This window comes from Rutidosis leptorrhynchoides, chromosome 9, assembly GCF_046630445.1.
Source record: "Rutidosis leptorrhynchoides isolate AG116_Rl617_1_P2 chromosome 9, CSIRO_AGI_Rlap_v1, whole genome shotgun sequence".
NCBI lineage: Eukaryota > Viridiplantae > Streptophyta > Magnoliopsida > Asterales > Asteraceae > Rutidosis > Rutidosis leptorrhynchoides.
Genome location: NC_092341.1, coordinates 266,370,562 through 266,383,714, shown reverse-complemented (window position 1 = coordinate 266,383,714; position 13,153 = coordinate 266,370,562). Strand labels below are relative to the sequence as shown.

Genomic DNA, 13,153 nt, shown 5'->3' with positions numbered 1-13,153 from the left:
TTAGGGTGAACTTTTTTGGGTTTGATGAAGCGAGTGGCAAGACGGTTTTGTTTTGAGAAGCTTCGAGCGATAAAGGTTGTATTTTCATATATGTAGGTTTATTACGGGAGCCAAACTATATGCCGTATGTGATAGACGGCGCTGCAGGAGCACCTCTCAGCGTACGTCCCCTTGGTGACGTTGAGTTGACCCTGGAGCCTTGTATCGAAATCTCATTGGTCTGCACACATAGAGCATGAGAGTTCCGTTTGGCGGCGGTAAAGGTTGGGTCCAAACTATCGTTGGAGGGGAGGCCCATACGGATTTGGGTTTTAGGGGAGGTTTGTTATGGCACACACCATAGTCATACATCGGATATGAGGAAGAAATAAAAGTGTGCTTTGGAGGTGGTTTCTCTCAAGTTTTGGCGGTCAAGTAATAAACAATTGAGAAATTTGTTTGGAAATCGACAGTGGACGTTATCGTGGAAGTTTGGATACTCGGGGGTTGTAGTCTAGATTCATGGATAGCGCAACGTGACATTTGCAGCATGTCGACGGTTTTCGTAACCCCTATGTTGGCGCACGCGGTTGCGCTTTTTCAGTGGATGAGTCGATCTTAGAGCCTTGTACCGTAAGTCGACTTGATGTGGTCCTAATTAGGTTGTGTTATGAGGTTGCGGCAGGTACTAAATTAGGTTAGATCAGGACTACCATTAGAGAGAAGGCCTAGTTGAACTTAGGTTTGAGGGGAGGTTTGTTGATTTGCAAACCAAAGTTCAACATCAGATTATTGAACGGGTCTACCAATGTATTTGGTCGAATATTCCATAGTATTTGGAATATGTGGGCAGGGTTAGAGCTTCTCTCACTGAAGAAATTGGTTTGAAGTCGTCGAAAAGGACGCGTTGGACGGTGGCTCGGGTTTGGTTGATGGTTTGTTCAATAAAGCGAGCGGTTTTCTTCGGAGTGACTAATTAGGAATATTTAGGTGATGGTAGAAGTGGATAATCTTGTAAGCCCTGGAAATTGAGCTTTCTAGAGGGTGTCGGGAACTCGGTAGGAATTTGGTAACCGGCGGAAGTACCGAGCTAGTGGGAGTTTGACGACTAATGGGAGTTATGGAGACGGTTATGCAACGTGGGTCTCTGGTATTCACATGATTAGTGTGTATAACACTAGGGTACTTGGATGCTGCAAACATACCCACGAATGGCAAAGAGATTTGCAACTGACCAGTGGAACGAACCAGATTCTTCTCGGATAGCCGCGGTTTTATTTCTTACTCGTCCAATGAAAGCGTGGTTGGGATGAGAAGATGGGGTTTGTGAAATTCATAGCTATGAGGAGGTCAGTGTACCAGCGAGAAAGCGAAAAGTTGAAAAGGTGGTAGATTTCGAGGCTGATCTCACTTGAGCCTTGATGAATAGTCTACAAAAGGCGTCTGCTGGGGTTTTCTGATTGCTGGGAAGGAAAATCATAGATAGACGGTGGAATCCTGCAGGAGGGTGATCATTGACATATGGGTCGGGATTGGACATATCTAGAGTGATTAGTGAGGCGGTGTAGTCTCATGAAGAATCCTATAATTGAAGAGTTGCATACTTCAATTGGTCTTCTGGTGTAAGAAGATTATCTTCAGGTAAGAAGATGATCTTCGGGTAAGAAGATGGTAGTGCAACAAACCGAGATGGCCCAAGTTAGTAACTGGAGATCGGGTTGGAGTTTAGCGGTTTTGATGTAGAAAGACTTCCTTCCCTCTGCTATGGAAGAGCGGCGTGATCCGGATGTTTGATTCTAAGGGTATCAAAAGTCGTAGCTGAGAGGAGATCCGGAGTTGCTATGGGTGTTTGAACAACACTGACAGTTAAGATAATTATTGGTTTCTAGTTTCAATAAGTAGTGTTGAAGACCTAGTATCGAAAATCTACTCATTCGACGTATGTGATGAGTGTGTGTGTCCCAAATGCAGTTTGGCGGTATAATGGTGGTTTAACGTTCTTGGTTGGAATGGAGATTGATGATCAGGTTTGTTAAAAATTTCAAGTGGGAGATTGTTGAGTAGTGAAGAGTTTGCTCAAAGTCTTCAAGTGGGAGATTGTTGAAGGAACATAGTTGATGGGTTGGCGAAGGTTGTTTAATGTCTCCTTAGAGTGGGAGATTGTTAGAGTGCGAAGTTCAAATTAGACAACGTTTGTTGAATCTGTGAAACTTGTAACCACGAGTTTAGAGTTATGGTCGCAAGAATCACATATGTGCTGAGAAAACAAAACTCGCGACCAACAGAATTTCATTGCGGTCGCAAAAATGGTTCTGACGGGAGGAAACTTTCAGAATCGTGTTTTCTTGTTCGTTAAGTAGTTTCCTTGTTTAGACTTGCCTATATAAACACCCTATGTAACCCATACAATGTGTGCACGAAAATAATAGTGAAAAATTTCTGGTTTGAGTCCATGGAGTAAACCCTTCTCTGTGTTTTGGAGTTGGGATATAACTATGTTAAATCACGTGTCGTTTATTTATCGTTTTGCTTTAATTATTCGTTTGTCGTTCGTGGGTTAGTGATTATGATCAATCACTTGTCTTGTTCGGTTCACAAATTCCTAACACAATTTTATTGTGTATAGCTAAAATGATAGTTTACATATCATCTTTTTACATATCAAACTACTCCTACTCATCATTAATGTTTTTTTAATTGCTATACTAGCATGCATAAACATAAAAGAATAACAATACTCAAAGATGGTCCTAAAAAGTATTTTTTTCTATATCCGAACACCATACAAATAGACTCATTAATCTAACATTTTGGAGAACTCTAACCAAGATTCATAGCCACGGGCAACTTTTGACTTTTTCTAAAACAACATGTTAGTCAATCCAAGATTCTATCTTATTTTATGTAGAACAAATGCAAGAAGATGTATTTGATACCCAAAATGCCATAATATACAATGCAAGCAATGCTACCAAAAATAATCATCATTTTCATTTACAAACAATTAAAAAAAAGTTTTAAAATTGACCCTGTGTACTTGACAATCACTTCACAAGCTCCTTACAGATAAGATACCGAAACCCGAAATTATGAGGAACCCATTCAATCATCTTTCTTGATTTCACCGGTTGATGTTTCTTGATGTTTTTTCTAAGCGATTCAGGTAAACATTGTTGGATCATCTCTACCACACCACTCGTACATAATCCTGAATCTTTTGCATAATTTTCAACAATCTTGGGTAAAATAAATTTATGATCCTTTGTTACACCAAATGTAGCCCTCACAAATTCTTCTTTCGCTCCTTCTAGTTCTTGGATCACTCGTTTTGGTGTGTAAACACGAACCTAACGGGAAAATAACAAATATATGCATTTTCGTGAACCTTTTAAATCAGAAGTGATTTGTACAAAACCAAATTTTATTCATACACAACCAAACATGCTTTATGATAGTGTATAGTACAACAAGTTAAAGCGTGTTTGGTTGTGTATGGATATAAGTTGTATATATATAACAGTATATAGATCATGAATACATACTGCGGGATCAGAATGGCATCCAGACGAAAGTGCAAAGTGCAATAGAGGTTGTGGATGGTCTATTGCATAACCTTGACGACCGTTGCCCATTTTGAATTTTGTTTTTGAAGATAATAACAACCGAAGCCACTATAAACAGAAAATTTAAGGAATTGTTCATAACCTTACTAATACTTCAAAGTGAAACTTTGGATTTTATCAATCTACCTGTCCAGGACGAGACATTTTGCATCCGAGGATAGAGTTTTGGATTACATCTGCACTTATCACCTGACCACCAACGTTATACGCAGCCTGCAACAAAAACAGTAATTAAAAATGTCATTTTTTTTCAAGATTTACTTCAAAGATCACAACTTTTTTGAAAAAAGATTATGAAAATCGAGAAATTGTAAGGCTTTACATACTTTTAAAAGTAAAAAGACACTCTTTAAGTTGTTTTGTGGAACCCCATAGGCCAAAACAGCCTGCAAATACAATAATGATTCATGTTATATTACTTATAAAGAAGACCATGCTATAAAAGTATATTAATGCTAAATTTCTCGTGTAGTAACAAAAAATTTTGGGTGAAAAAGGACGTACGTGCATCACCAAAGCATTATGTACATTGATCCAAAACGCTAGCTTCTCTTCGTTATTCAGCTTCCGAGGATCTACTTCTTCTAATCGAGAAACAAGTGACCTATAACAATGCACGTTAATAATAACAATATTAAAAAATTGACCTAAATTTGACCAACCTTGACTTTGACCGACTCAGACAGACTCAGACCGACTTTAACAGACGGCGACCACTTACAACATTGCATATGATATTACCTGAAATTCTGCAACATATCTTTGATATCACCAAATTGTTGACCATCTCTATAAATACATTGAATCTCAATCATCGTACTATACGGTCCACTAAACTCCTTAAGCCCTTGAACATGAAAAGGGTTATCTAATCTCACATCAAACGACGATGAATCTCTTCTAAAACCCGGGCTCCACATAAGGTCAGAATGGTCTTTTGGTGAAAACGCACTCATTGATGACAAAGATGAAGTTGGAGACGAATTAATCCCTTGATTCGTCACAGGCGGGTCCACAAGTTTACAGTATATAGCCGACATACACTTGATTATATCCTCCGATAGCTTATTTGGAGTTTCGGGCACATGATCACTAATTTTGGTGCCTAGATGTTCGGCTAGACTTATTACATTTGTACTGTTATTCTGTGCATACTGCATAATAGTCCTATGTTAATTAAATTAATAATTAATAATAACTATTAATAATATCTTATTACAGACTGATTTTGGGCTTAAATTGTCACCTCCATCATAGATAGCGGTTGTGAATGGCAAGCACGTAACGCTTTATCGAGATTTTCTGTTGGAGTTTCGGTTGACAACATTGAATGTTGAGATACAGAAGAGTGACAACGATGAACGCTCGAATCTATAAGTTTATCGTCTTCTGCAACGGCGTCTGGTTTTAATGATATATCAGCCCTGGAAGTTTCTAGAAACTTGCCTCTTGGAGTCATCAAAGGCGATTTGAGCGATTCGTCGGTTTTTAAAGGAGACGAACATGAAATTTGTTGATCGAATGCTTTACGATATAATGAGAGAAGATATTGCTCTAAATGTGACACTTCGTACTCTAAAATCGCAATGTCCTTAATCAGCTCTGTTGCTGGCTGCAGTTATATATGATATTTACAACTAATGGCTTATACGAGTAGTTATTTAACAAGAATCAACAAAATGGAGTAGAGTGTTTATGTTTATTACCTTTGGGATAGAAGCTTGATTTGTAATTGCATTTGAAGATGATTTATAACCGAGTGCTTGTTCTAATGCGCCTCGGACAACAACTTGGTCATGTAATCTTTTCTCAAGTTGCATTATCTGAACACAAAATACAACTTTAATAAAAGGTCGAGTCGGTCAGGACCTTAAAAGGTTGAAAAATACGCGAGACGGAGCGAGACTGTCAGGACCTTGAAAGTCGAGTCGGTCAAGATGGGTTCGAGATGGTCATTGACCAACGTTGACTTTTAAATATAAGTATATTAATAAATATACCGTATAGGATTAATAAATGTTACTGTTAAATGTACCTCATTTCTTAGTGAACTCTGTATTTCATCATTAGGCAAATTATCTGTCTCCATCTCTATACAAGTCTTCAAATTCTGGTATAAAACATGTAATCAACTCATAAGTTAATAATAAATCACTTGATTAATCAAACTTATTGATAGCAAAATGTACTTACCAACTTAATATTATTAGAGTGTTCAAAGTTCTCATTTTCTTCTAATCCATATTGCCTGAAAAGCTGCTACTGATTAAAAAAAGTGTAATTAAAATTTTTATGTGTGGATGCAGAGTTATTGCATAATCAAAGAATTGTAACAAAGTTAGACTACATGGCAACTAGAACATAACTACTAAAACAAACACATACAAGGAAAAATTTTGATTTTTCCTTAAAAAAAAATTAAAAGAAGGGAAAATGAATGATTGGATTGGGCCAAGATTCAAGATTTCACTTAATTTATAAGCAGGGCATGTTCTGTATAATGTTTGAGTAATAATAAAGTCAAACAAAAAAGTCAGATTATTTGGTTATGCAAAATATATTCAAAGTTAAAGATCAAAACTTTGTAGATAACCTACTGAAGAAGCCATTTCCAGTTGCATAAAGCAATCAATGTCATACAGAAAAAGTCAAAAGTATATGAGCATTATAGTAGAAATTTGGTGGATACCTTTTACAATACTTGTTACTACTCCAACTTACTACCCCAAGTTCATCCATTGTAGTACTATTCATTTCTTGAAATCACCAAACTTCATTCATGAACACCCAAAAACTTCACAATCTTTGACCAAAAGAAAGAAAGTACCAAGATTTATCAAAAAGATTAAATTTTTAACAGACCCACAAGCTCAAATGATGAAATGAGGGCTAAAAAACAATGGTCAAAAAGTCAAAACCCCAACTTTTTTTATCTTCTTCTAGCATTGCAGGAAATGCAGACAATGATGTGAGCTAATACGGTTCAAGGGTATCATTCTTTTACCCAGTGTGTAATGAATCCTTTTTTTGTGATAATAAAAGTGTATAACTTTTAGCTGAATTGAGTAAAAATGGGTTATGGACTTTAGTTGGAAAAACAAAGAAAAGTTTCTGTTAGTTGGAAGTAGAAAGTGTCAAAGGGGATGAAATTAATTACTCCACTCATAGAGAAAAAAAGAAGATATTAATAAATAAATGATATGGATCAAATCAAGAGGGTGATGAATTTAATAAGGAATATATTATTAAAAAAATGGTTAGTTAAAAATTAAAAATAACCAATTCAGATCATAAATCTGCCCACAATGTTTATTTGTAGATGTTTCAGTCAGTGAAGTGGGAGTTGGTGACCGTCCCCATCGGTAGATATATATAATCCATTATTTGTTTGAGCCGAGTAATTACATAAAAAAACGTTCACTTTTACAATTTTCCTATGATTTGAACTAATATATTAGATTTATTGTAAGAGTTAAAAGTTTTTTTTTTTTGAAAAGCAAAAAGATTTATTATTAAAACTTGAAAGATTATAGAAGGCATAAACTCATGCCTTACATGACTTTACGATTTGCGAAGTATATACATATGGATATACACTAAAAATGACAACTGCATAATCGTTACAATTCAATTAAACATTTTCGATGTAGGAGGAAGGGTTTAGTAGCCATTGATTCCAATCTATCGGTTGTTTTCTTGAACGACTGGAGATCCATTCAAAAGACTTTATTTGTATTTCGTTCAATGGCATAGGCCCATTACTTGACTTTTTCCGAAAGACCCTTTCATTCCTATTTCGCCATATTATGTAGCCGCAAGTCCACTCGATAGCCTGCCACAACCTCGAAGGTTGGTTTGAAGTAGACATGTTGACATGACCTCGAAAGAGTGTATCTATGGAGATGTCAGGGTGATTGCCTTTGTTCCACCAGCGGTGAACACGCGACCATATATCCTTTGCGAACTTACATTGCGTTAGAATATGTTCCACCGTTTCAATATCCTCGTCACATACCGGGCATCTAACTGAATCTAAATCGATACCTCTTTTGTCCAACTCAGTCCGTACCGGTAATCTATGTCTTCGTGCCCGCCAAACAAAAAGTCCTACCTTCTGTGGTAGTAATGGATTCCGCAATGTTTCTTCTGAATTTTCATTGTTTGGCAGCAACTTAGCATCGATTAAAGTCGCTAGCTTTCGAGTTGTGAATAATCCGTTTTCCTGTAACTTGCATTCCCATGAGTCTGAATTACGATCCGCATATTTGAAATAATTAAGCATTGTTGTTAACTCGACGAGCTCATTCTGCGTTCTACCCGATGGCGATCTGCTCCATTCCCAAACTATAGTCCAAGAGCTTCCATGCTTGTGCAGTCTATCTTTGACCAAAACTTCTTTGTTTAACTCCAATTTGAACAGTCGATTAAACATTGTCTCTAGTACCTGTTTATCGAACCATTTGTCTTTCCAAAACAAAGTTTCGTCACCCGTACTTACGACTTTCATAAAAGAGTTAGTGAAGGGAATGTTAAGCTCATCAATCTGTGTTCCTATTCTACGAATATTGTCCCGGATTGTTTGCTTATTAAGAGTGGAATTGTTATCAAAAGATCCCAACCCGCCTTCCCGCCCGTATAAACTCTTAATTATTTTGACCCAAAAAGCATTGTTTTCGACTCGGAAGCGCCACCACCATTTCCCTAATAGAGCTAAGTTTTTGGCTTTTAATGACCCAATATTTAGCCCCCCCTTTTCGTAAGGTAGAAGTAAGGTATCCCATCTAACCCACGAAATTTTGCTTTTATCGTCGGACCCGCCCCAAAAAAATTTACGTCTTATACCTTCAAGCGCGTTGATGACATTTGATGGAACACGGAATAGGGAGAAGGCATATAATGGTAGGCTACTTAGTACCGATTTGATTAGAGTGAGACGGCCACCGAAAAACATCGATTTTGCTTTCCAATCCACTAGACGAGATTTGAATTTTTCTATGACGAATTCCCAATGATGTAGTCTATTCATTTTTTGTCCGATTGGGAGACCTAGGTGCATGAATGGGAAAGTACCAACTCGACAACCAATGTAATTGGCCATTGCCTCGATTGACTCTTTTTTAAGACCAACACCATATAAGCAACTTTTTGAGAAGTTTACCTTTAACCCCGAAAAAATCTCAAAGCACTTTAGTAGCTTGAATAAATTACCCATGTTCCTTCTACTCCACTCGCCAAAGAAGATGGTGTCGTCGACATATTGAAGGTGTGAAACTAGCACTTTGTATCTTCCAATTTCGATTCCATTGTATAGGTTCGATTCTATTGCATGCTTAATCAGGGAGTTTAGACCTTCTACGGCTATTATGAACAAGTATGGCGATAATGGATCGCCTTGCCGTACTCCTCGTTGTGGGGTAAATTCGTGTGTTGGTGATCCGTTCACCAAAATTGAAATTGAGGTAGAATTCAGACATGCCCTGATCAAGGATAACCATTTTACCCCGAATCCCATTTTCCTTATAATCGTGAGCAAGTATTCCCAGTTAATCGTGTCAAAGGCTTTCTCAAAATCGGCTTTAAAAAGGAACCCTTTTCTTTTCTGCCTTCGCAGCTCTTGGTATGATTCATTTACAATAATAATTCCGTCTAGGATATATCGTTCTTTGATGAAAGCGCATTGCTCAGGCCCGATTACCTTGTGTATCACTTTCTGAAGACGAGTAGCGAGTATCTTTGAGAAGATTTTGTAATAGCTTCCAATGAGGCTTATTGGTCGATAGTCACCCAGATTCACTGGATCTTTCCTTTTTAGTATTAGCGAAAAGAACGAAGCGTTGCAACCCTTTGATATCTCTCCTTTGGACCATGACCACTCGATCGCTTTTCTCAAATCATCTTTGATTAACCATGACAACTTCCAAGCATCAATGATAATCTGCTCTACCTCTTTGTTTTTGAACCAAACGTTAAACGTTTTAAATGGTTTGGGACCAAAATCTTCGGTTTTGACCCAAAGGATTAAGGGGCAGTGATCCGACGTCCCTCTGTCAAGAGCAATGGTTGAGATATCCCCCCATGTTTGAATGAAGTTTCCCGAAACTAGAAAACGATCTAGTTTACTCAGTTTGATACCATCATCACTAAATCTTGTGTATCGTTTCCCAACCAAAGGAACTTCGATTAAATGATTATTATCTATGAAGTTGTTGAATAACTTGGCACGACTGCTAATGAAGTTGCAATTTTGCCGCTCATTAGGAGATCTTACCTCGTTGAAATCACCACCGATAACCCATTCTGCGTCCGGATAATTTAGCAGTAAATCTAAACTTTCCCGTAACACCTTTTTCCCTTCATCATTATGAGGTCCATATACGTTTACGATAATGGATTCCTTTTCTTTACATTTCCACTTCCCTTTGATGGCTAGTAAGTATTGCTTTTCGATAGCTTCTTCAACTGTGAAGATTGTGGGGTCCCAAATCAAGAGCATACCCCCAGATTTGCCGACTTTCGATTTCTGAATAAATTCAAAGTTTATGTTACCCCAAATCATCTCTATCCAATTATCCTCGACCTTATTACATTTGCTTTCTTGAATGGCCACCACATCCGGTGATTCTAATATTCTTAGATTTCTAAACCAACTGATCTTACTATCCCCACTTTTATCCTTCCCAAATCCTCTAACATTCATAGACAGAATCTTCATTGTAAAAAGAATGGAATCGAAAAAGTGGTGAAGGGTATTATTGGGTTTTCCCTTCCCAACGTAACCCTAATCGCTCCCCATATTCCTTCAGACCCACGCTAACTGAGGAGTCTTGTGAATTATGGGTTGATTTACCTTCACCGATTGACCTTGAGGAAGATCGTTGCTTTTTTGTCTTGGGGTTCTGCCTCGCACGATTTTTAAGATGCATCATCCTAGATGACATTTTCCAGCTGCAAATGGAGCTCCACGCTTGATTTTTTTGTTACTTGATTTAGATGCGATAGGATGTTTCAAGTTATGATTATGATTTGAGGTTGCTTTATTCGTTTGTGTTTATGGATGAATAGCAGCTTTGGACGAGTTACAGTTTGGAGGTTGGGCTTGTGAGAGAGGCTTGGTGGGCTGAGAATTATTTTTGGGCTTCTGAATAGGAAGAGGTTTAAGGCAGGAGGGATCTTGGGTTGAGAGATTGGTTGTTAGTGGGTTTGTTGTTTTAGTGGAATGGGTGTTTGGGCAAGTGGGAAGGTTTGGTTTGTTTTGGGAAAAGGTTGAGTCGAGTATGGTTGTACAATCGTTGGTGTCTGGCACTGAATGATCGAAGAGGTTAAATATACTGATTGGACTATTGGGTTCATGGTTGTGTTCATCACAGGCTTCGTTTTCATTGGGTATTAAATCTACAACTTGACCGTTGGAAGGGATATGTTGGGGTTCAAATGGGTTGTCAAGGGTTTTAAAAACTGATGTTGGGCTGTTGAGCCTTTGATAGACTGTTGGGCTGTTGGGCCTTTCATTGTTATTTGGCCCAATCTGTTGATTGTCTGGGTTAGAGGGCTTGAGAGTACGTTTAGGGTTTTTGGTGCGCCCAATATTAACGTTTTTTGGATTTTCTTGACTGCATTTTGTCTCCAGATTCTTGTGGATCCCTTTGTCAGAGCTCCTCGTATTAATTTCTTTGTCATTTGCGTTCTCTAGGTTATCCCCGCCGACATCTTTTTCACTTGGGAATGGTTGTTCATTATTACAATTTTAAAATTGTCACTTGTTCCAAAGCAATGAGACCTTTGATCTTCAACCTTGTCATTTACGATGTTCGCCGGAAAGTCTATTTCTGGTACTGATTCGTTATCTGAGATATCCAAATTTTCTTCATCCTAATCTGTGTAGTAGTCTGAATCAGCCTCTTCACCTTCCATGTTTAATTCAACAATTTCCCTTATCTCCTCTGAAGCTCTCACTGAGATGATTGTATCATCCACTTTGACACTTATGGACTCTTGGATTGGATTGGTGCCCCTCAGTTTCACCAACACTTTACCTGCAACTAGGTTTTGATTGCACTCATAGATATTGCAATTTTTGGTTTTTTAGTGTAGGCCCCCACCAAGCTACAATTTTCCTAAAGGTGCTTTCTGTCCAACATATAGGAGGGACTCCATAGATACTAATCCATGCTAGTCGACCTGTGCATTTGTGTTTGGGTTCCCATTGACGAAGGTTATGAATCCATATTTTTAGATTGTGATTATCCATGCTTAGTACTTTCCCAGCTGTGATTTCTGAATCAAATAGGATCATTAACTCCTGTAACGACCCAACCCTCGTTATACCCAAAAACACGCCTTAAAAAAAAAATTCTGGGTCAGTACATCTAGATGGCGTCCAGCATTCTGGACGGCGTCCAGCACTGAAGGCCAGGACGACGTCCAGCCTTTGGGACGGCGTCCCAATGAACTGCCAGGGACTGATCTAGGTGTCCCACTTACGCGAGCGGAAAACCCGCTTCCCGACACTTTTAAGCGAAAACCTTTTCACAACATGTTATAATAAGTTAAACTAAGAGATTTCCACCATAAAACCAAGTTTTACAACATCGGGCCCACATCGGCCATTTTACGAGTTTCGTTCAAAAATACAAGTTCGACCACAAGAGTTTAAATTTCAAACGACACCTAGAGCATGGTGTTTGGGGTTAAACTACCCACATATTGGCCAAATTTCAAAGCTAACACATCCAAAAGCGTCCCCTATCAAAACAAAGCGGGATCTCTAATCCAACCGAACGCCCTTACCCTTGTCGACGCCCGAGCCTATAAAAAGGTAAACAATGAGAGGGTAAACAAAGCTTAGTGAATGCAATAATTATACACATACATATATAATCTACTTACTTGCAATCACTTACATAAATACCTCATACACGCTAGCATTTTAAAAATTAGCATACCATCACAAAATACAAATGCTAAGTCCACGATATCATGAGCTAGCACAAACGATAGCATATAACACGAACGATATATTATGCTATACTACAACACATAACCATGGTTAACCAATCGTACAAGGAATGATACTTGAATTTCCCATCGGTGTTCATAACAACCATTAGAGTACTTAACACGTCGTACACTAATCCCACGGGTGGCATCTTAACATGTCGATGCTTTACCCCGGATGGCATCTTAACATGTCGACACTTCATCCGTTAACTTCTTGGAGTGGCATCTTAGCACATCGATACTTCACTCCGGGTGGCGTCTTAACACATCGACACTTCACCCATTATAATACTTTGAGTGGTGTCTTAGCACATCGACACTTCACTCGTCACGTGAAATATGGTGTCTTAGCACATCGACACTTCACATCTCATGCTACAACAAATAAATACATTATATACCTACGCATATAATTATTCCACTCACCTTAACACGTCGATGATGATTACTCTTTCGTACTCTTCAAAGCAAAGTACCAAATACATTACGCACATAAATCAAACATACATTCAAGTTGATCAACCAACTTATTCACCATACAAGTGCCATTTGGC

At 38.2% G+C, this 13,153-nt stretch overlaps 2 protein-coding genes across 5 annotated transcripts; both read right to left on the bottom strand.

Moving 5' to 3' along the window:
* Nucleotides 1-2,857: 2,857 nt before the first annotated feature.
* Nucleotides 2,858-6,751, bottom strand: LOC139866470 (uncharacterized). 4 transcript variants are annotated; one of them, XM_071854705.1, is made up of 11 exons: nt 6,292-6,751; nt 5,796-5,850; nt 5,638-5,712; nt 5,309-5,425; nt 4,849-5,214; nt 4,344-4,756; nt 4,107-4,206; nt 3,929-3,988; nt 3,729-3,815; nt 3,522-3,650; nt 2,858-3,326 (listed from the first exon to the last, which is right to left on the bottom strand). In XM_071854705.1, the coding sequence occupies exons 1-11, from the start codon at nt 6,354-6,356 to the stop codon at nt 3,024-3,026; spliced, it is 1,770 nt and encodes a 589-aa protein (XP_071710806.1). In that variant the 5' UTR covers nt 6,357-6,751; the 3' UTR covers nt 2,858-3,023. The 4 variants fall into 4 exon arrangements, with proteins under 4 accessions (XP_071710806.1, XP_071710808.1, XP_071710807.1 ...); XM_071854707.1 differs by having other exon boundaries at nt 2,859-3,326; nt 5,796-5,864; XM_071854706.1 differs by having other exon boundaries at nt 2,859-3,326; nt 5,796-5,861.
* A 482-nt stretch (nt 6,752-7,233) lies between these two features.
* LOC139868743 (uncharacterized) lies at nt 7,234-10,314 on the bottom strand. The gene has a single exon (XM_071857082.1). The coding sequence runs from the start codon at nt 10,312-10,314 to the stop codon at nt 7,234-7,236; it is 3,081 nt and encodes a 1,026-aa protein (XP_071713183.1).
* Between the last annotated feature and the right edge of the window lie 2,839 nt (nt 10,315-13,153).

Bases quoted from the DNA above. Each gene is read 5' to 3' on its own strand.
- LOC139866470 (XM_071854705.1), bottom strand. From the start codon at position 6,356: ATGAATAGTACTACAATGGATGAACTTGGGGTAGTAAGTTGGAGTAGT. The intron at 5,713-5,795 runs GTAAGTACATTT...GTTTTATACCAG, and splicing joins ACTCTAATAATATTAAGTTG to AATTTGAAGACTTGTATAGA. The intron at 4,757-4,848 runs GTGACAATTTAA...ACTATTATGCAG, and splicing joins AACCGCTATCTATGATGGAG to TATGCACAGAATAACAGTAC.
- LOC139868743 (XM_071857082.1), bottom strand. From the start codon at position 10,314: ATGAAGATTCTGTCTATGAATGTTAGAGGATTTGGGAAGGATAAAAGT.